At 38.9% G+C, this 24,451-nt stretch overlaps 1 protein-coding gene across 6 annotated transcripts in view; it reads left to right on the top strand.

Moving 5' to 3' along the window:
• EPB41L5 (erythrocyte membrane protein band 4.1 like 5) overlaps positions 1–24,451 on the top strand; it is a 161,644-nt gene that overhangs the window by 85,776 nt on the left and 51,417 nt on the right. The window contains exon 17 of one of the 6 annotated variants that reach the window (XR_014795732.1): positions 241–468. The exons of 4 other annotated variants lie outside the window; for them this stretch is intronic. Coding sequence is in view for 1 of the 2 variants with exons in the window: in XM_084892223.1 (XP_084748349.1) it covers positions 241–421 (181 nt within the window). In the remaining variant the exon portion in view is untranslated. Of the gene's footprint in view, positions 1–240; positions 2,958–24,451 lie in introns of those variants that run through there. One more of the 6 variants, XM_084892223.1, reaches the window with a different exon arrangement.

The raw sequence follows: 24,451 nt of genomic DNA, 5'->3' as shown, positions 1-24,451 counted from the left end.
TATTTAATTCACTTAACAGACTGATCAATTATACATATTTTCATATTTACATTTTCCACTACATGTAACTTTGTGGGATTTCCCACCTTTTTTATTTTTTAATGTGTTTGCATGGAGATGTTGATAACTGCTTGTAGCAGTGGTGCATGCTGGTCATTCTCTTTTATTACCTCTTACTCATCAATTTTCTCCTATTCCTATTGACTAACTGTGCTCCCCTCCCACTCCCCAACCATCCAGGCTCTCTGCTGCCAGTGACTGCTGCCAACGTGGTGGAAACCAGTGGAACACAAGGGCCTTATCCCCGCCCCAGCCTGTTCATAGAAACTACACTGACTTTGTCCATGAGCACAATGTGAAGAATGCAGGAGTCCATCATGATGTTCGTTTTCCCAGCTATGCAGCCATGACTGATATATGAGTGTTAAGCCTCTTAGGCCTTGGGACTCTTTGTTGTGCAAGTTGATGGTATTTGTTCTCTGGTGTTTATTGGGGACTGATCATATTAGGAGAATTTGGGAGAAGTTATTTTATATTGAGTTACTAGTCATGTGGTGGTGTTTGTAATGGAATTCTATGGAAGGGAAAAGGAACTGAAGAAGCTATATGCCATCAATGATAATGACATGTTTTTGTGTTGAAAGGGCATGTATATCGTAATTTTAGAAAGGTTTTTCATGATTTTAACATATTAACGTATCACTCATAAGATGTCCAAGAGAAGGTTTGTGTTTGTGAACAAGCTGCCCATTTTCACCCCATTCCTTGCCATCCAAATTTAAGTTAAAAGAATTGGACACATTAAAGGCACACAAAAGGAACCATGTTCTGGCACAATATATCAGTCTTTAGTGATTTTTTCCCCCCCAAAATGACCATTACTCATGCTTTAATTTTAGTTGTGTCTAAGATTTTATACTTTCAATTAAGGGTTTTTATTTAAAATACTTATTTTTTAATAAACAGGTATTTTAATTTATTGAAAGGTCTAGAAATTACATTAGTAATGTGAATCATGTAGGGAGATAACTAAATGGTTACTTTTGCATCATTAACTACTTAACCAATGGTTAACTGAATAGTTCTATTACTACTGAATGGTGGTACAAAATGGAAATATTATTTACTTTTGTCTTTTCAATTTTCTCTTTTATCTCATGTATCTGAAAGATTTCCCAGATTTGCAATAGCCATATAATCTGGCCCTCTAAAACCTTTAAAATAAAAGTCTGAAGCCAAAAGTATATCACTTTTAAGTGGATTGGATATATTACTATATTTGATCCTTTATGAACTTCAAAGTACAATTATTCAAGCTTTTTGTTATAATTCATAGAGGCAAATTAACGAAAAAAAAGTACATTTCTGATGTAATGGGAACTGATGTAAGGGAAGCAATTCTTTTATTTTTTAACAGTTTTTAATTTTAACAAAATTTTTAAACTTTTAAACTATGTATATAGCAATTTGAAGATATATTATAATTTGAGAATTTATAATACTTCAAGATAATGAACTTCATTTTAAACAGCCTAACTGGTTTACCATCCTGCTCACCTCAGAGGTCAGTCTTATCCCTCTTTGTTAGGGAAGGTAAAGCTCTCAGAGGGCTTTATTAGTGGCCTGTTGGTTGCAAATATCATATAACTTGTTAATAGAAGACATAAGTTAGAAGAACTAAATAATATTTAGGTAATGAAATGTATATACAATCATATATGTATATGCCATGGATGCTCCAATTATTCTATGGAGCATCCTGTAAATATGAACAGATTCATGTATTTAGCCTTGCTTTACTGCTTAAGTTTGTCATCATTTAGGTTACTTAAAAATAGCCACTAATCCTATTTTAGATTATGTAGTGCAGATTATTATCTCTTAAAAGAAAGGAATTTGAATCATAACATTTTAAGTACTGAAAGCCTGGTTTGTGCCATTCAAGAAACGACTTCATGGGTGTGAATGTGATTAAGAACCTATCATTTCTATAATATAAGCCACAGAGGTATAATAATAACAAAACTTGTCTGGCCTTTTACAATAGAAAGTCCTAAGATTTGACTTCTTTGACTTTAAAATTAATCATCCTTGTAGGATTCTTAGTAGAATCCTAACTTTGGGAAATATGGGAGAATTGTAATTGAAGAGCAAAATCTTCAGTATATATCAAAAGTGGTCATTTCTATATTTATAGTTTGAGTTAATCAGTACTGTTATCTTTAAGTCAGGGGTCCTCAAACTTTTTAAAGTGGGGGCCAGATCACGGTCCCTCAGAGAGCTGGAGGGCCGGACTATATGAACTACTAATTCCTACTGTAACACCTCGGCTGCGCTCACTGCCCAAAAAACCTGGCGGGCAGGATCAGACTCCTCTGCGGGCCGCATGTGGCCCGCGGGCCGTAGTTTGAAGACCCCTGCTTTAAGTGATTGAAAAAATCACATCATGTTTTTCTTTCTTTGAAATCCTTCTTATATAATAGTTCATTTTAAATTCCTGATAATAGAAACTAGGTTGGAGGGATGATGGGAAGAGAAGGCAGCAAAGAGGGTAGGGGAAGTCAAGGGCTAAGTCTGGGTGTTAGTGGAAGCAAATTTATCTATGTTACACAAGTTCCCATATGCTCTAGGATTTCATAACAGATATTGTGGTTACTTCTTTTTTGCTACTGAGAATTTTAAGATAGATATTCATGTTTCTAGAGCCATGAAGAATTAATAGGTAGCTCCACCTAAATTAAATTGTAATCAGCCTATTTATATGCTTTTTCTTTTTAAGCCTCACCGAGGATATTTTTTCCATTGATTTTTTTTTTTTTTTTTTTTTTTTTTTTTTTTTTTTAAGAGAGAGTAAAGGAGAGGGAGAGGATGGGAGAGATAGAAACAGCCATGTGAGAGAAATAGTTTGGTTGCCTTCTGAACACACCCTCGCCGGGGCAGGGATCAAGCCTGCAACTCAGGTATGTGTCCTTGACTGGGAATCAAACCTGTGACCCTTTGATCCAAGGGACGATGCTTTAACACTGGCCAGGGCTATCCTCTGCATTTTATTGTGCCTAAAAAGTCAGTGATCATACATCCTTTTGACCAGGGCGGGCCATCACCACAGAAGTTCAGGATCATGTGATTCAACTTCCATGTCCCGGCTAATTTTATTTAATATAACGAATTTTTACATCTTAAGTTAGTTTGGTTAAGTTTCAACCTAATGGTTATAGAGAGAAAAACTTAAACACAGCAAAGCTAGTGAGTGATCTTCACACTTTCACACATGAAAATAAACAAGGCTTTAAAATAAAGATTATTTCTTTTGCTAGTAAAAACAGTTCAAAGGAGTTTCTTTCTGATTATAATTTATCCTTTCTACCTTGATAGTATAATCATAGATATACATTTAAATGAATTTATAGAGAAGAACAAACTATATGTATATAATATGTCTGTATTTTAAAAAGTAACTAGTATACAAACATTCTTTTTTCGTTGAATTTATTGGGGTAACACTGGTTAATAAAATTATACAGGTTTCAGGTATACAATTCTATAATACATCATTTGTATATTGTATTGTTGACCACCTCAAATCAAGTCTTTCCATCACCATTTATCCCCCTTTACCTTCTACACCACCTTCCCTCCACTACCCTCTGGCAAGCACCATACTGTTGTCTGTGTCCATGAATCTTTTTTCCCTTTGCTTAATCCCTTCACCCTTCTCACCCAGCCCCTAACACCCTCCCTTCTGTTAAACATTCTAATATTGTAATATCTTCAGTATAATGTAACTCATCTTTTTTTTGAGGGGAGGCTTTTTAAAATTTATTTAAATTATTAACCCAGAAAAATGTTATATACTTGGGTGAATCTTTATTGTTTAAACTATCCATGATGTAATAGGTGCCATGTAAATATGTCAAGATATAGAACTGAAGTGTCTCCTGAATGGAGGATGGGGAAGCAGCTTGTTTCATAGGATAAAAAAATTAGTTGAGCTTTAATTATGGTAGTTTCTCTTATTTAGTAGATTTTTGTATATTTACTTGGTTGGGGCACTAATAGTTATTTTGATTATCAACCTTCCCTTGTCACTTTCATTTGCCCTGATGTCATGCATTTCATCTTACAATCTTGCCAAAACAGAAAAACACATGGAGGGTGTAAGGAGTGGAGGAGTAATATGTCTTTGGGTTTCAGGAGGAAGAATGTGGAGATGGTTGGCTTCACAGGTGTAAGAAGATTAATCCTCAACTTTTATCTCTTTTACTTCTGTATGTATTCACAGATGTAAGACTGAAAAAGTTGAAGATTATTGATTGCCCCACATTTAGCACAGCATTTTAAAATTTTATTATTTATTTATTTATTTTAGCACAGCATTTTTTTTAATCCCCACCTGAGGAGTTAGGATATTTTTTCTATTGATTTTTAGAGAGAGTGAGTGGAGGAAGTCAGGAGGGGAAAAGAGAGAGACGGGGGAGAGAGAGAAACATGGATGTGAGAGAGAGACATCGATTAACCTCCTGGATTGGTTGCTTCCTGCTTGTGCCCCGACTGGGATTGAGGATTGAACCTGCAACCGAGGTATGTGCCCTTGGCTGGGAATTGAACCCATGACCCTTCAGTCTGAGGGCCGACACTATAATCACTGAGCCAAACCGGCTGGGCTAGTGCAGCATTCTCTGATGGTAGAAGAAGGGATCGTTTGAACCATTGTACTTTGTTGGGACATACTCTTCATTTCTAAAACATAGTTCATTGTCTGGCTGGTGTGGCTCAGGGGTTGAGCATCGACCCATGAACCAAGAGGTCACTAGTTCAGTTCCTGGTCAGAGCACATGCCGGTGTTTCGGGCTTGATTACCCAGTGAGGGGTGTGCAAGAGGCATTTGATCAATGATGTTTCTCATCGATGTTTCTCTCTCTCCCTCTTGCTTCCTCTCTTTCTTAAAATTAATAAACATATATAAAAAATAAAACAGTTCATGGCTTTGAAAGACCATTATTTTTTGTCTTAGGCTTTGAATATTGGGTTTGAAAATAATATCAAGTTCATTAATTTATTTTCTATCTTTGTATGGGGTGCATTGCAGTATACATGGATTTGCAAAAATAAAAGCCATCTTGTACCAATAACAATCTCTTTACCACCACATACTTACTTTATTTTAATATAAATTATATCACAATTTAATATAAATTACTCTTTGCTTCTGGAATTTTTGGGAATGCATATGGGATGCTTTTACATAAGAGATAGAATTTGAAGTGGCTTTTGAGGTGCAGAAACCTCTGTCTCTGTCTCTGTGCCTTTTCCTGCGCCTCCGTGTGCCTCTGTATAAAATGGGATTTCTCATATTCTTTGTAGATACTCTGGATCATGTGAATTAGGTATAATATCCCTCCTCAGCTCCCTGCTTTGAAGGACATATAATGTTCCCATCCTTTGTTTATATAAATTAACTCTTACTTTAGTCACATGAAGTCATTGTGAGAATTTTGTCTTGCTTAGTTGACATTAACCTTGGTATAGACACTAGAACGTGAAGCATGTCACTTTAAATAGAAAATACTATGTCATGTAACTTCATTGCTAAGGCATAATACACTTTACTTGCTTTGAGCTCTTTGTAATATTAGCCTTTTCAGAGAATTAGTGAAGAGAAAATATCAAAATAAATTGGTGAACGGAAAAATAATTACTTTTTTTAAATGATACATTTTTATTTTTATACTGAAACAGGAAAACACATGTTCCTGTTTTTCTTATAGGGATTGTTCTCACAAATTTTTTATTAGATATTACCTAAGCCTCTGTGTTCCTAACAACAAGCTGTGGCCTTAATTGTAGGTGCTTGAGTGAACTTTTTACAGTTTGTTCCTGAAAACTGGCCAGCACTTTGTTTATGCTGGCATGGAGCAGAGAACAGCATTCTCTGAGGAGTGTGACTGCAGACTCCCTTGTGGTGCAATAAACCTGTACTTCCTCCTCTTCCAAACAGGTTCTGCAGCTGCAGATCTTATTTTCTGTTGTTGAGGAAATTTTTATTTGTTTTGTTTTTAACTAATTTTAATAAAGAAAGAAGAAATGAGATATGCCAGTATATGGTTACGATTTGATAGAAGTTGCAGATTCCTTAATGAAGGTCTAATTTATTGATTGGTTATTGTAAACATTAAATTAATTTAAATTAGGTGTGGAATAAAAGAAAAGAATGAAAGATAAGAGATGATAATCGGAAGGCAATTTCTGTCCTGATTTGCCTTGTGGAACTAGCCAGAGAATTAATGGAAAACATCCAGGATTTAAATTACCACTAGAATATATACCATTACACAAAAGAGTTTCTTTTTCTTTTTTTTAAATATACTTTATTGATTTTTTACAGAGAGGAAGGGAGAGAGATAGAGAGCTAGAAACATGGATGAGAGAGAAACATCGACCAGCTGCCTCTTGCACACCCCCTACCGGGGATGTGCCCTCAACCAACGTACATGCCCCTGACCGGAATCCAACCTGGGACCTTTCAGTCCGCAGATCTACGCTCAACCACTGAGCCAAACCGGTTTCGGCACAAAAGAGTTTCTTATAACAAAGCTATGTTTGTAGCCCAGCCATTAGCTTTAGGGATTATCTTATATAATGAAAGGCTATTATGTAAATTGTCCCTTGGACCAGGAGTTTGACCAGGGGGCAGGGTCAGCCAGCCAACCTCCTGAGGCCCCTCCCCCTAGCCATCCCCGCCCCTACCCTCGATTGTGCTCCTCAACCCCAATTGAGGGCATGGCTGGCCAGCTAACCTCCCCTCTCCCTGGCTGGCCTGGCCCAATTGTCTGCAATTGGAGCTGGCCGGCTGGACCACGCCCACGCATGAATTCATGCACCTGGCCTCTAGTTTAATTATAAACTCTCTAGGAGTTTAGAGATAAAACATACATTAACAATTTACATTAATTCTGAGGGGCAATATCAGCAAAACCTTTAAAAGTCTTTAGGAAGAGCTGGGAAATATGGGTACTGAAGAATATCCAGGTTATCACTAATAGGAACTTCACAGACTTTATTGGAGCAATAACAGTTAAAGATAATTTAAGTGCAATGGGAAGATATTAAATGTCAGCCTGAGGAGTTTGGATTTGGTAAGGAAACCTGGATTAATCTTTGCAAGTTTTTAAATAAGAGATTTTGGGCAACTTATACTGATTCTTTTTTTTTTTTTTTTTTTTTTTTTTAATCACCTCATTATTTGTTGAATACCTACCAGAGTATCTCCTTATTCTTCACTTCCTTACACTTAGTCACAATTACTTTTTTGTAGGTACCCTCAAACTTCTTGACCCTTTCCCTGTTGTGCACATTTTGTTAAATATACCTCTCTACTGTGCGAGCAGTATAGGTGGTGAATGTGAAATGCAACATTGTTAAATGGTTTCACTTTAAATCTAGGCCTCTAAGTTCAAGTAGGCCTTCAATGCTGCCTGAAATCCTATCACATTTCCTTTATTCATTCTATGAATAAAGGAAATTGTAAATTTCCTGGCTCCGTCACTCCTCACTTTTCACTTTCTACTCCTCTCAGTTAATGACCTTGCTTCCAAGGTTTTATTGAGAAAATAAGCAACCGGAAGAGATCTTCTGTACACCCACCATCTTCTTAACATATTTCCAGTTGGTCAGAGATGCTCTTTTTCCTTTCCTTTGCTCTAGGTCAGTGATCGGCAAACAGAGCCAAATATCAACATTACAACGATTGCAGTTTCTTTTGAGAGCCCAGTTTTTAAACTTCTAACGCCACTTCAAAACAGACTCGCCCGGCCGTGGTATCTTGTGGAAGAGCCACACTCAATGGGCCAAAGAGCCGCATGAGGCTCTCGAGCTGCAGTTTGCCGACCACTGCTCTAGGTGAATTGCCTATGCTCTTGCCCACCTCTTCATTTGTCTATTAGATCTGGACTCTTAGCTACTCAGGAACATTATTCAGCAATTCCCTCTTTACTAGAATATTCTCATCAGCACAGAAATTATCTATGACATCTCATATCGTTAAAAAACACCTTCCCTGAATCCACCTCCTCTTGACAGCTGTCCCATTTCTCGTTCTGATGAGGACATTGTCTGTACGTAACTGCCCTTTCTTTCCTCATTCTATTTTTAACCCATTCCAATCAGACTTTGTTTCTGCTAAACCTGTAAGTGTGATTGTGCAGGCTGCATGACAACCGTTGCAGGAAGTGGCACCACATTTCATGTTCTTGTAAAATCCATACATGACAATTTTGCAAGAGATGGAAGGAAGGGTCTTCAGGAGAGTCCATAGTGGTGCGCCATCATTCCACCAAGTAGCTTTTGTTAGTTCACAGATGCCCTCCACATTTCTAATCTCACAAGCTTCAGTCATGTTACTGGCATTCAAAACAATTGCTCACTTCCTTCATGAAATGCTTTCTTCAGTTAGCACAGGGACACTATTCTTGATAATTGGCTAACCTCACTAACCACTTTTAGTCCCCTTTCTAATTTTTCCTATGTCCCTAATCCCCTAAACTTTGTCTAAGGACCTTTTCTGTTAATAACTCATATCCTTGGTAATCTTATCTAGTTACCTTTTTAAATATCTATAGTCTGGCAGTTTTCCAGTAATGAAAGCTGACATTTGAGTGCTTCTGTGCCTGACATTGTTCTGGAGGTAAAACATTTACTCCAGCAAAGCATCCTATATAATAAAGAGCTAATATGCTAATTAGACTGAAGAGCCAAATGACCTGGACGAAGCCGGGCTGCAAGGGCCAAGACCCTTGCATTATAGTTTAATTATAAGAATCTGTAAGGTGTTTAGGCCAGTGAAGGAAGCCAGGCACAATCAGGCTATGTAGCTTATTCAAAGTTGCATTGTTAGTACATGGTAAGGCAACTCAGCTTGGTCCTAGAGTCCAGACTGATATTTACTGTACTGACCCCATACAAAGTAAAGTTTGGTGGGGCTTACATTGTGGAGAATGAATAGGAATGTAGTAACAGTTCTGCCTCAGAAAGATAACTCGAGAGGCCAGACTAGATAATTAAGATATAAAATGTGCTGCAACCATATTTTGTAATTGTTAAAGGATGAGGAAAATTCTATGTCTTGTTACTGGAGTATGTCAGTGATATACTGTTGATTTACAAACTCAAGGGAAGTACCTGAAGTATGTTCCCATTTTTATAAAAACCATCAAACCATGTATGTATTTGCAAAGCACAGAAAATGGACCTTGATAGATAAACTGAATTTTCAGAGTGGGGGTGGTGACATTGCTTTTCTTAGATAGCATGAGCTATTTTAAATACATAAAGACAAAATGTCCCCAAGTGTAGTGAGGAACAGGAATAACTACTTCAGTGCACACAGGTGAGTCCATGAAAAGGAAGGAGATGGGTGGGAGAGAATGCCCTTACATGTTGCTTTGTACGTTCTTGAGTAATGGATTACACTGGGACATTGCCTGAAGGCACAGATTGAAACAGTAATGTCTATGTTTTTAAAATTTTAAATGTACAGTTCAGTGCCTTTTAGTATTTCACAAAGGTGTACAACTATTACTATAATTCCAGAACATTTTCATCCCCAAAAATCACCTTAGCCGTTAGCAGGTACTCTCTGTTCTCCCCTTCTCCCAGGACCTGGCAAACACTAATCTACTTGATCTCTATGGATTTGCTCATTCTTGGAATTTTCTATAAGTAGAATCATATAATATGTGACTTTTTGTGTCTAACTACCTGTGTTTAGCATAAATGTTTTTAAAGTTCATTTTGTAGCATGTATAATATTTGATCCTTTTAATGGCTTAATATATTTCCTTGTATGTTACACATTTTATATGTCCATTCATCAGTTGAGGGACATCTGGTGTTTTTACCTTTCAGGTATTGTGACCAGTGCTACTATGAACATTCATATAAAGTAAGTGCTCACATAACATGGTAGATAGGTTCTTAGGAACTGACTTTTAAGCAAAACAATGTAGTATAACAAAACCAATTTCATTACAGACTAGGTGATATAAGTAAGAGTTAAGTTCCCTTGACATATTTTTGGTCACAAAAATATCACCAAACTTTTAAATAAAAATCTAAACACTCCTAATATCTATTAAACATTGAAGTATATACATTTAAGAAAGATTAGTAAAAACAAGTAAGATAATTATTTTCCAACACATTTACTCCAGTTCAGGGTATCGGGTGGCCGGAGCCTGTCCCAGCAGCTCAAGTGGGAGCCGCCTGATCAGGATGCCCTGCCATTGTGGGCTGTGCACACACTCAGACTGGGACAAGCACCCAATACGCATTCACCCAACGTGTGAGAACCCAGAGGAAGCCCACACACAACATGGGGAGACCAAGCAAACACAAACACAGTGGCTCTGGTTGGAATAGATTTTTTTCTTATCAGTGGTGAGATGACTCTGAGTGAAACAATGTTATTTGAGGAACTGCTGTACAGTTTGTTTTTTATGAACTTGTTTTCAATTTAGGGGGGTATATACATAGAGTGGAATTGCTTGGTCATAGGGAAACTACATTTAACATCTTTAACTATGTTTAACATCTTTGGCAAAATTGTTTTTCAAAGTGGCTGCGCCATTTTGCATCTCCATCAGCAATTTTATCTAACTTTTCCATTATAGCCATCTTAGTTGTGATGTAGTTTTGAGCTGAATTATTTGGGGGGCTAATGATATTTTGGATATTTTTAATGTGCTTTTGGCCATTTGCACGTGCTTTTTATTCATATCCTTTGCCTATTTAAAACTGTTTATTCATATCCTTTGCCTATTTAAAAAAAGTGCAATAATACAGCCTTTGATTTTTTTATATGTAGCATCTGAAATTGTTTCCTTTTGTGTGTGTGTGTGTGTGTGTGTGTGTGTTCTTTTTTTTTTTTTTTTTTTTTTTGCTGCTGTTCTTTGAAGACTGGTCTGTAGTCTTTTCAAACAGATGTCTTTCTTCAATTTTGTAGTACACTGTATATGTCCCTACCTATGTTAGATAGATTGTATAGAATGAAAATGAAGCACAGTGACAGTTAAATAACTTTTGTACCAGGATGAATTAATTATTTCTCTGTTTCAGAGAGGAAACATAAAAAAATAAGCAGTCATTTAAGTTTTGTATATAAGGTAGGATGCTCAGGGCTAAGTATGTATTTGCTGGTACCAACTTCTTTTTTATTTTTTTTATTTTTAAAAAAATATTTTTTTATTGATTTCAGAGAGGAAGACAGAGGGAGAGAGAGACAGAAACATCAATGATGAGAGCAAGTCATTGATTGGCTGCCTTCTGCACACCCCCTACTGGGGATTGAGCCCACAACTTAGGCATATGCCCTTGACTGGAATCAAACTTGGGACCCTTCAGTCCAGGCCAAACTGGCAAGGGCAACTTTTTTTTTAAATTCTCTTTCAACTGTTGCTTATTTGTAGATTGTAATCTCATATCTGTTTACAAGTTTCGGTGGGCAGTTAAACAAATATTTCTGGATGAAGGGACAATAAGAATGTGCCACTTAAATTGCATTCATATTTTCCTAGGGAAGGGAAGAGTGGGTGCAGTATGTTTATTTAAGGAGTTATTGAACATGTGTTCCAGCCAAGATTCATTGGTGTTTCATTTTCTACACTGAACAATTTACCAAAAAATTCCGAGATAAACTCTGAAGTGCTTTTGCAGACAGACAAGCTTCAATCAGGAGAGGTATTATATCTGATGTTACCTATGAAAATTTCAGTAACAGCAGCACACAAACATGTGGCATAAACATGCAAGGGTGTGAGTCCATACAGTCTATTACTTGAATGTATCACCTAGATTTTTTAAAAACATATTTTTTTTTTTAAAGAGAGGAAGGGAGAGGGATAGAGAGTTAGAAACATCGATGAGAGAGAAACATCGATCAGCTGCCTCCTACACCTACTGGGGATGTGCCTGCAACCAAGGTATAGGCCCTTGACCAGAATCGAACCCGGGATCTCAATTCGCAGGCCAATGCTCTATCCACTGAGCCAAACCAGTCAGAGCACAACAAGTTTTAATGGAAGACAAGAAATAAATGACTCCTATTCAGCTTTGTTTTGAGACAGAGGTTGAAAGAGAAAACCTTGCTGATAACCTCCATAATAAATACCCTTCTTTTAATACCACTCCCCTTGTTTACACTTTCTGTGCTCTTGTTCATGCTCCCCTCCCTTCCTCCCTTCCTCTTTTTCTTCCTCTGCCTCTTACCCCCTACCCCAGCTTTGTTTAGTTTGAAACTGAAATTCACAGATTGAGAGTCTGAATGAATGGAATACATTTGTCATGTGTCTCCTAACCTGATGATAATGTTTTTACACTAAAAGTGTTGCTGTCTGTTCTTTTTTTCCCTCCCCAATACTTAGCATTTAAAGTACCATTTTGAATAGCTTCTACATGAACATTTGAGATTTCATTAAGATTTTCATCATGCTTAAGTGATAACCTTCATCCTGGGTACATATCAGAATTAGTTACTCAGTAATTCAATGACTAGTTGAGTACCTACTGTGTACCACATACTGTCTTACATTCTGGAAATATAAGTGACCAAGATAAAAGTTTCTAATCTCATGGCACATAACTGTGCAAAACAGATAAAGATTCCATGGTGTCAATAATAGATGCTATGAAAGACAAAGTAATGTCACAGTGAGATGAGATTTAGGCCTTCCAAGAGACACTTGAGATATGAATGGCATCAGGAGTCAGCCATGCAGAGGAGAATGTCAGGCAGGAATAACAGCTAATGCAGAGGCCTTTAGTTGATTTTGAGGTACAGAAGGGTGCTGGGGGCAATAGGCAGGGACCCAGTCACAGGAAAAATAATATAAATTTTATTCCAATTGCAGTGTGCACCTGTGGTGGGCTTTATGTAAGGGAGGTGCCCTGATGCACCCCTTTAAAAGATACCTTTGTTGTATGGGAAATACAAGGCAAGAGTGTTTTTTTCCCCTTTACCAGTTGAGCGTGATTTGCAAAGACTATGAGTGAGCCATTACATCCAAATTCTTTTAGCAGGTATTTTTGAACAAAAATAACATTCTCTTACATGTTCACAAAACAGTTACCACATACATTCAGGGAATCAAACATATATCCTACTGTTATGTAATATATAGGTCTATATTCAATTTTCCTGGTGTTCTAATCCTATCTTTTATAGCAACTTCTTTGATCTAATTCAGGATTATACATTAACATTTCATTGTTTCTTAAGTGTCTTAATCTGCTGCAGTTCCCAGCCTCTTTATATTGTATGACATTTGCATTCCTAAATAGTACAAATTTACTGTTTCAGAGAATGGATATAATTGATTGTTTCATCATGATTCAATTCAGGTTATGCATTTGGGGCAAGGAAAAATATGATGTATCTGTATATATGTGTGCAGACATGATGTATCTGTGGTGCTTCATATCAGAGGGTGCTTTGTACCACGTGGTTTATTATTGGTATTGCTAACTTTACTTGGTGAAGCTCATGTCTATCAAATTTTTTCATTATGTAAGTTACCTTTTTGAAATTAAAAATTATCAAATACGTGTGTAAATATTCCGTCTCCCCCCAAACTTTCACCTAATGGTGAAAATTAGTATGATAGTTGCAAAATGATGATTTGCTATCATTCTACACTCTTTAGTTGTTATCCTACAAAAATAACTTTTTCTTTTTATACATGGATTCTTGGATTCTTTTATAGTCCGTGACAATTGTTATAATTGACTTTTTAATTTTATTTATTTATTTTTTAAATAGATTTTATTAATTCTTTTGCAGAGAGGAAAGGAGAGGGATAGAAACATTGATGAGAAAGAATCATCTATCAGCTGCCTCCTACACACCTCCTACTGGGGATGTGCCCGCAACCCAGGTACATGCCCTTGACTGGAATCGAACCTGGGACCTTTCAGTCTGTAGGCCAACGCTCTCTCCACTGAGCCAAACCGGATTCGGCTATCATTGACTTTTAGAGAGAGAGACAAAAACATCATTGGGGAGTGAAACATGCATCAGCTGCTCCTGCACACCCCCCACTGGGGATTGAGCCCAAAACCCAGACATGTGCCCTGATGGGGAATCGAACTGGTAACCTTTTAGTGCATGGGACTATGCTGAGCCACACCAGCCAGGTCTGTTACTTCTTTTGATTGTCACACCATTCCAGATTTGGCAATGAGAACCCTGTCCATCTGCATCCTGTACCATTTCCCATGTGCCTCACTTTTTGAACACTTTCTTATTTTTTGGCATACGAGTTTCAGTGTTTGTACTTTCCTTAGCTCTGAAATCACCATTTAAGAGCCTCGGTTCCTTTTAGTTAAGGTGGTAGTTAGAAACAAAAATCTGGGCACTAGGTATGTTCATGGCTATTGTGAGTGCTATTGCTTCTATAGATTACCAAGTAGAGTAAAAAAATACATATGTTTAAATCACAAATTCGTACTGTTACTCTAATTTCAGTCCAATAACTAGGGTTCTTCTTTGCTTCCCCAGTATCTTATTTCTATCTCCCTTCTCTCCTACAAACAAATCTAATTCCTACCATATCGGTATCTCCATATTTGCCCACTTGTACAGTATATGCTAAGTAGTTTCAGAATTGCTGCACCTATACCGCTATTAACGACAAATCTAAGTTCAGTGTTTCTTCACAGTCCTTTCTCTTTAGACTGATAATAAAGTATTACACTTAAAATTGACTTGGATTTGTTTTTTTCGATGTAATTGTTATTAATTTAATAGTATTATAAATGCATTTACAATTTTTCTAGATATTGCCATATTACCCTTCATTGAAGATGAAGTGTATTTTTTTCTTACAGCTTTATTGAGCTATATTTGAAACAATCAAATACACTTATTTTAAATGTTTTAAGTTTAGGCATGTATACACTTGCAACACCAATACCATAGTCCAGATTAATGAGGGCACTGGCTGGTTTGGCTCAGTGGATACAGCGTTGGCCTGCACACTGAAGGGTCCCAGGTTCAATTCCAGTTGAGCACATGCCTGGGTTGCGGGCTTGATTCCCAATGGAAGGAAGGGTGCAGGAGGTGGTCGATCAATGGTTCTCATCATTGATGTTTCTATCTCTCTCTCTCTCCCTCTCTGAAATAAAAACATTTTTTAAAAAAGATTAATGAAGGAATATTCTATGTGATTTTCGTTTAAATTTCTCATGAGCAAATTTTTGAATGTTAAAATCCATTTGCATTTTTTCCTATGAATTGACTGCTTTTATCTGTAGCATCTTCTACCCACTTTTCTGAACAGGACTGTTTGCTTTTCTTCTATTGTATTTTTAAGTTTCTAATGTGTATTAGGATATTAACTCTTACATAATATCAGTAACATATAATAATACCAGTAAGCTCAGACCCACTTAGAATCACTGGATTAATGGATAAGGTATGATTAATGGATAAGGTATGATTAATGGATCTTACTTGTTTTCAGATGGCTTTCCAGTTATTACTACTTTTTAAAAAATTTTATCATGGTGCTGGGACAACTGGATATTCATACATAAAAAATGAAATTGTGCCGAAACCGGTTTGGCTCAGTGGATAGAGCATCAGTTTTCGGACTGAAGGGTCCCAGGTTTGATTCCGGTCAAGGGCATCTACATTGGTTGCGGGCACGTCCCTGGTGGGGAGTGTGCAGGAGGCAGCATGTCAATGTTTCTCATCAATGTTTCTAGCTCTCTGTCCCTCTTTCTCTCCCTTCCTCTGTGTAAAAAATCAATAAAATATATATTTTTTAAATGAAATTGTATCCCTACCTCATACCATATAAGAAATGAACTCCAAATGGGTCGTGGACCTAAAATTAATAGTTAAAACTATAGAATTTTTAAAGAAAACATAGGGGTAAATCTTTATGACTGTGAATGTGATTTTGTGTCCTCCTTCACTTTAGAGTGGAGAAAACAGGAGTAAAATGTAAAATGTGTGTTCAATATGTAGTGTTTAATTCCTCCGGAATGTCTTCTTTTTTGGGAAATTTTGTAGGCATCATATACCCTCTTTTTCATTGTTTTTTTCCCCCTGCATTTCTATTAAAGTATATGTCAGCTTTTAAGCTATATTAATCTTTGTATCTCCTATCTTTCATATTTGCCATATTTTTTTTCTCTGTTGCTTTCTTGGTGACTTTCTTAATTTTTATCTTTTAATTCAATAATTCTTTTTTTTACTCTACTAATTTACTATGTCCCTTACATTGGATGTCTAATGATTCATTTAATAGCTAATTGTTCAGATTCTACTATTATCCTATATAATAAAACCATAATATGCAAAACGACTGAACAGCAGAATGACCAAATGCTATGAAGTGCACTGACTATCAGGGCGCAGATGCTCAACGAAGGAGCTGCCCCATGGTGGTCAGTGCGCTCCCACAGAGAGAGCGCTGCTCAGCCAGAAGCCAGGCTCATGGCTGCGAAGTGCAGGGCAGTGGCAGGAGCCTCTCCCATCTCCGTGGCAGTACAAGGACCCCTCACGGGATGTCCGACTGCCTGCTTAGGCCCGCTTGCTGCAGTCAGACATCCCCTGAGGGGTCCTGGACTGTGAGAAGGTACAGATAAGGCTGAGGGACCCTCCTTCCTCCCTCCCTCCCTCCATGCACAAATGAACTGGGAGAGGGTCCCTCAGCCCAGTCTGTCCCCTCTCACAGTCTGGGAGTCCTCAGGGGATGTCCTACTGACAGCTTAGGCCCACTCCCTATGGGAAGCGGGTCTAAGCCTCAGTCTGGCCTTCCTCTGTGGGAGGCACCACCCCCATCACCCCACTGCTGCAGCCACTGTCAGCCTCTGCAGCTGCTAGGGTGTTTTCATCAACACGAACTCCAGTCCCTTCACCACGAAAAAATGACAACTTCTTTAGGAATTTTTAAGATGTCTCTTTCATAGGATATGACTTTTTTTTTTTTTTTTTTTTTTAAATCCTCACATGAGGATATTTTCCCATTGATGTTTAGAGAGCGTGGGAGAGAAAGACAGAAACATCAATGTGAGAGGCACACTTCGATTGGTTGCCTCCTGCATGAGGCTTGACCTGGGCCCCAGCCAGGGAGGAGCCTGCAACCTAAGTACATGCCTTTGATCAGAATCAACCCAGCCCCCTACAGATTTGTTGCTCCCGCCCCAGCAGCACTGCAGGGCTGGGGCTGGGGACCATCCCGTGTGTGTGTGCTCTCTGGCTCTGGGGCACCCTGTCTGTTGATCTCTCAGACTCTGGGCTGGCGCCAGGCCCTTCTCCTGAGCTGGTTGTGACCATTACGGCATCCTGGCTTAATCTGCATATTACCTCTAGATATATAGATATAGATATATAGATATAGATAGATTACCCTTTCTACTTGCTCAGCTGTAAATGCTCCCATTTTTTAGGTCTGTTGATTGTGTGTTAGCATTGGATTTCTTTTGTTGTTTGTGAATTCAACTTGCCTTGTTTAAACAGGTTTGTTTTCTTTCCATTCTCCGCTCACTTGTTCCTGTGAGGCAGTTTTGAAAGTGCCCAAGTCTGACTTTCTGAAGTTCTCAACCCTGAAGAGGTCTTAGGATAGATAGGATCTTTCAGAGTCCCTTTCTAGTCCTTGAGTCAGGAGATGATGTTCTGATTGCTGATCACACAGATATTTTAAATTCTTCCTTTCATTGCAAGCAAGCATTTTATTTTTATTTGAAACTGGACTTGTGAATTGAGTTTTTTTGGGTCCCTGTTCTTAAAGAGAAGATACACTCCCTGGTTTCAAGGTCTGAGTCTGACTCTTGTTCAGGGCCTCACATGAGGTGTCTTGGGTCTCATTTCCCCCGGGGAGTTGGATATTTGACTCCAGGTCCTAGTTCCACTCTCAGCTCCATGAGTTTCTCCTGGAGTGAGCCCTAATTTATTACTGGGAGTTTATCACTTGTTTTTTTTAAAGAGCTGGCTCCTCTGCTTTTTTTCTATATAGGGTCAATTCTTTTATTTCTATTTCTAGCCCATCATTTATCCATATAAGAACCATCTTATTTTAAGTAATTGAAACATACTTTAAGTTAACAGCAAGTGCACTTCTAATCTTACACCCAATTTAATGATTCCCCCTTTCCCCATTCTCATTCTAATGAAGGTGGGTGGCTTAGTCTTCTCATCTTCACTTTATCCCCAGTATTTTTCTGGTGCTGACTTTCAGGGTTAAGGAATAAGAAAGAGGAATAGGAGCAAAAGTACTTAAATGATGTTGTAATCCAAGTTGTCAGGGCATATTATATATATATTAGCTCTTTTGTGCTCTACGTTAGTATGTGAAGGATCAGACAGAGGCTGAAAACCAGGACTACAGGTTTATTAGAGGAGAAGGACCTGCCGGGCTGTCTTGCAAGGGGAGAGCAGCAGCACGTGCAGAGGTGAACACGCCCTTTGAGGGGAGGAATGGGAAGGAGTGGGGGCTTAGTGTACTTGGCATGCACTAATTGGTGGCTTAATGTATGGTCCACATAAGGTACATAGTTACTCAGGTACTTAGGGACCAGGGCTTATGGTATTTGGCAGGTGCTGATTGGTGGTTCAATGTATAGTCCATGTAAGATACCTGGTTTAGGTACTCAGGTGTGTCCAGGTCGCAGGTGCAGGTTACATCATACCCAACCCACCAGTTGGAGGAAGGGAGGATCTATCAGCATGTTTTTTCAGAGGCCCTCATAAACCTGTCACTTGCCCAACATTGGTAATGTACTTCATATTTCACCTTTTGCACTGCTCTTCTCCCTCTCATTTCTAGTTCAGCCCTACCCATTTTACCCTGGTACGTTTGTCTCATGGGTGGCACTCCATTGATTGGGCTTCACGCTGGGCTTATATATACCCAACCTGAGAAGTATATGCATTTTTTTCTTGTGTCCCAGCTTTTTATTTTAGAAAACTTCAAAGCCAACGGAAATTGAAAGAATGGTGGATGGGTTAGCCATATGCCCTTCCCTTAGATTCCCCACCTGTCAGTATTTTGCCTTTATGCTGACATTTATTTATTTACTTGGCTGAACAAATTGAGGATTATAATGTACTAGTAAACATATTATTACATCCCTAAATACTTCTACATGTATCTCTAAAAACCAAGGACATATCTATCACACTCAGAAAATTTAACCGTGGCATAATACTATCTATGTATATAAAAGCCTTAGTGGACGGAATTAATGCTATGATGTGCCCTGACCACCAGGAAACAGACACTCAACACGAGCTGCTCCCTGGTGGTCAGTGCTCCCACAGCCAACCTACCCACGCCAGCCAACTTCTTATAGTGTGATTGGGGCCGGCCCTGAGCTGGGATGGAGAACCAGGGGTGTGTGGTGGCAGATGTGGCCCCTTTCCCCGGGGGAGCAGAAGACTGGCTCCCTCCTTGGGGCTGCCAGCCAACCTTCCTTGCCTTGCCCCTTCCCCGAGCCAGTAGGCCTCAGTTGCCCATCGCAGTGGTGGTGCAGCGGGCAAGGGAAGGAGGAGGGGGGAGGCAGGAAACTGTGCAGTGGTGGGGTGCTGACGGTGGTAGCAGCATCCGGCGTCTATTTCTTCCATGCCTGGCCCAGTGACCGTTGCCTTCTTTCCCGATCCCACTGGGGCCTTAGGGCCCCGGGCTAGCACGGGGAACCAGGGGTGGGTGGAAGCAGACACAACCCCTTTCCCCAGGGAGCTAAGGGCTGGCTCCTTTCTCAGTGCTGGTGGCCAACCTCCTGTGTCTCATCCCTCCCCACAGCTGCAGGCCCTGATCGGCGTTGTGGCAAGGGAAGGAGGAGGTGGGGAGGCAGGGAACCACGTGGTGGTGGGTTGCCGACAGTGGTGGTGGGTTGCCGACAATGGTGGTGTCTGGCTCCGTTCTTTTCATGCCTGGACCGGCGACTGTCACCACCTCTCCAGCCAGGCCCTGATCAGCCTGGCTCCCATCAGCCCTGACCGCTGGCCAGTCCTAGGGACCCCACTTGTGCACGAATTTCATGCACTGGGCTTCTAATATAATAGTCAATACTCACATGTTTCAGTAAGTGCCTCTTTTAGCTGCTTTTCTTTCTGAACCAGGATCCAATCAAGATTTCAATTAGTTTATGCTAAATTCATGAAAAGTTGCCCAGCCTTTTTTGTCTTTTATGACATTGACATTTTTGAAAGAGACTATGCCAGTTCCTTCGTAGTATACCTCTGTGTGAGATTTCTCATGATTAGATTGAAGTTAAACATTTTTACTAATGTTTTGGTTAAGTGTTGTCTACCAGATTTCTCTGTAAATGTACCCATTTCCTCTAACATGTGGAGTATCATTTGAGGTTGAGTAGATATCCTATTTCCTAATAGTCTTTCACCCAGCGGTTTTAGTATCAATTGACACTTTTTGCCTAAATCAATTATTCAGTATTTACAATTTGGTGATTTTCCAATTCTGTCATTCTTTCTACAAATATATGTTGGTATTCTTCTGTAAAAGAGAACTTCTCTATTTCCTTTCACTGAGAAAATAATTTATTAAACTAATTAATTTTTAAAAATGTAATATCATCTATTTATTTATTTATTTATTTATTTATTTATTTATTTATTTTAATGTGTGTCCTGTTCCAAATTTGGCCTCTGGGAATCTCTGCATTCTTGCTCTGCCAAACAGGAAATGTAGCCTGTCCACCTGCTGGCCTTTCCCCATGTTACTGAGGTTGGCTCTAGTCAGCTCACTGCGTTTGGACCTCTCCATGCTGAAGAACGCACTTCCCTGCATGGGAAATATATTTACATACGCTCCCAAGCTTATAGATTCATACATTAGGTTTTCCCAGGGCCACGCCTGACAGAGCCCTAATAGTTTCTGATGCTCAGCAATCTCCTACCAGGAAGTAAGATGCCATTCTCTTCCTCACAGGTTCTTTCAGACCCTCCCTTTTCGCTTGATGTGATTGTGTAATCCCCTACTCTCCTGGGGCAACAGGAGAAAAGCCAAATGCTCTCTTTTCCTTTATATTCCTTTACAGAATGTCTTTTTGGATTTTTTGTCTTTTATGGCCTGGCTAATGTTCTCTCGGGTTCTCTTTCACGAAGTCCTGTTCAGTCAGATCTTTAGAACATGAAATGTATTTATTTGCTAAGACTGCCATTACAACTGGGTGACGACACAGATTTATCTCCCGGTTCTAGAGGCTAGAAGTCCAAGAGATGAAGGTGTAGGCAGCACTGCTTCCTCCTGAGGGCTAAGGAAGAACCTGTTCAGGCCTTTCGCCTAGCTTCTGGTGGTTTGTGGGCAGTCTTTGCATTGTAGAAACACCACCTGATTTCTGCCTTCACCTTCCCGTGGTGCTTTCCGTGTGTGTGTGTCTCCTTTTTTAAGGACATCAGTTATGCCGAAGTGCCTAACCTACTTCATTGTGAACTTATCCTAAGCTACATCCACAAGCATCCTATTTCCAAATAAGATCTCATTCTTGAGCTATTGGATATTAGGAATTCAACATATGAAATTTGGGGGATCATACAGTTCACCCATAACATGGATACTTTTAAACCATGTTCTTAAGCTTAAATTCTGAGAAAATTCAACCTTCTTTTATATATGGGCTTCTATGACATTCTGATTTACGACATTTTTTCTTATTTTTGGATGCTATGCACTGAATACTTGTGTCCCCCCGCAAATTCATATGCTGAGATCTAATCCTCAATGTGACAATGTTTGGAGGTCAGGCCTTTGGGAGGTGATTAGATCATGAAGACAGAAGTCGTCGTGAGTGGGATTAGTGCCCTCATAAAAAGAGACCCCAGGGAGAGCCCTCACTCCTGCCATGTCAGGACACAGCTAAAAGACAGTCATCTATGAACTAGGAAGCAGGCTCTTACCAGAAACCAAGTCTTTTGGAGTCTGATCTTGGACTTCCCAGCCTACAGAACTGTGAGAAATAAATTTCTGCAGCTTAAAATGTAGTTTAAAAAACTATTTCCTGCCAAAACCAGTTTGGCTCAATGGATAGAGCATCAGCCTGTGGACTGAAAGGTCCCAGGTTCGATTCTGGTCAAGGGCATGTACCTTGCTTGCAGGCATATCCCCAGTAGAAGTGTGCAAGAGGCAGCTGATCAATGATTCTCTCTCATTGATGTTTCTAACTCTCTATCCCTCTCTCTTCCTCTCTGTAAAAAATCAATAAAATATATTAAAATAAAATAAAATCTTTAAAAATTAATAATAATAAAATAAAATAAAATAAAAAACTAATTCCTGTCATGTGTTCTTGTTAGAACCACAGGAGATGTATTCCAACCAGTGCTCACGCTGTTTTGTTCGAGAATGTCGGTATTTATTATTTTTTAAATTCATGCTGAAAAAATTCAAAACTAGAGAGAGAACTGCAATGTGCTCATCAATCAGCTTCAACAAATTCCAGTGTTCTGCCACTTTAGTTTCATCTGGTTGCCTGTGTTTTCTTCTAAGTATTTAATTGCTTTAGGACAAATATTTAGGTCTTTGATCCATTTTGAGATAATTTCTGTATATGGTGTCAAATAGCAGTCTTGTTTCATTCTCTTGCATGTAGCTTTCCAATTTTCCAGCATCATTTATTGAAAGTGCTCTCTTTTTTCCATTGTATGTTTTTGACTCCTTTGTCAAAAATTAGTTGCCCGTATACATTTGGATTTATTTCTTGTCTCTCAATTGTGTTCCATTGGTGTATGTGTCAGGGGAGTGAAATTTGTTAGGTTAAGAATGCAGGTGGTACATTTGACAGCAGATATAGCTGGATGGGGAACCTTTTTCAATGAATTGGGGGAGGGCATATCTGGTGAGAGCAAGGGCACTTGTGACTAAGCCTTTGGAGTCTTATGAGGCAGGGATGTCAAGGTAGCACTTAATATTGAATCTTAATTTTAGACCTTACACCACAGCAGTCAAACAATACCCCGTTCCTCCCTGACCCCTCCTCCAGCCCTAGGTAACCACAAACCTCTCTGTCTTTAGGGACTTGCCAAGTCTGGACATTTCATATAAATGTACTCAGACAATATGTGGTATTTTGTGTCTGATTTCTTTATCATGTTTTCAAGGGTCATCCATGTCATAGCATATATCAGTACTTCACTCCATTTATTGTTATTAGTATTTTACTCTATGGCAGTGGTCGGCAAACTCAGTCAACAGAGCAGAACCAAATATCAATAGTACAACGATTGAAATTTCTTTTGAGAGCCAAATTTTTAAAACCTAAACTTCTAACACCACTTCTTCCACAGGCCATGGTATTTTGTGGAAGAGCCACACTCAAGGGGTCAAAGAGCCGCGTGTGGCTCGCGAGCCCCGGTTTGCCGACCACTGCTCTATGGTATGGCACATTTTATTTATTCATTCCTCAGTTGATGGGTATTTGTGCTATTCTCACTTTTGGCTCTTATGAATGCTGCTATGAACATTTATGTACACATTTTTGTGAAAATGTGTGTTTTCTTTTTGGTATAGACCTAGCTTTTTCTCTGCTTTTTAAAGCTTTATTTTGCTGGCTATAAAATATTGGTTAATAGTTTTTCTTTCAGTGCTTTTAAGATATTCCTCCACTGTGTTCTATTTTGCATTGTTTCTGATGAGAAATCAGCTGTCACTCATCTCTTTATTTGAACACATAATATTTTGGGCTGTTTTTAAGATTTTCTTTTTATCATTAAGTTTTAAGTAGTTTGACTGTGATATGCTTTGGTGTAGTTTTCTTCATTTTTGTCTTTAGGATTTGTTGAGATTTCTTGGATCTGTGTGTGGAGAAAGATGAGACTTGGATGGAAAGCTTGTAAGGGAGATATTCCAAGAAAAGGGAAGTGTGTGGAAAGCCACCTGCCCTGTTTATCAGAATACCAATGTAAGGGAGACTGAGGGAAGGGTCGAAGGCTATGCCCCTAATTATTCCTTGACCTTTCCAAACAAGTCTGTGCATTTGCAGACACACACGTGTTTACTGGAATCCTTATGCTTAATCCCTGGATGCCCTTGCCTAGAGGACAATGTAAATATGTGTTCTCCCAAGTTTACTCACCCTGCTGATTGTATTTAAAGGTAAAAAATCCAATAAAAGCCTAACGAGGCAGACAATCAAGGCTGCCTGGTCATTTTGGCCAGGCTGTCCCTTAGTCTCTCTTTCACAGTGAATAGAGTAATCCATTCATCCGTTGCTCAGGGTCTACTGGTCAGCCCCAGCAAGGTGGTGCCCTGTGTGAGGAGCCCTGGCATCTGTGGGCTAATAGTTTTCATCAAATTTTGATAAACTTCAACATTTGTCCTGTCCCATCCCCACGTTGGAACTCCAGTTATCCATAGAGTAGGCTATTGAAGTTGTCCCACAGCTAAATTATATTCTTTTCATTGGGGGGATTCTTTATCTCTGTGTGTTTTATTTT

The sequence above is a fragment of the Pipistrellus hanaki genome (assembly GCF_964339955.1).
Source record: "Pipistrellus hanaki genome assembly, chromosome: 8".
Lineage (NCBI taxonomy): Eukaryota > Metazoa > Chordata > Mammalia > Chiroptera > Vespertilionidae > Pipistrellus > Pipistrellus hanaki.
Note: the sequence above shows the minus strand (reverse complement) of the source record. Positions and strands in the feature narration are given on the sequence as shown.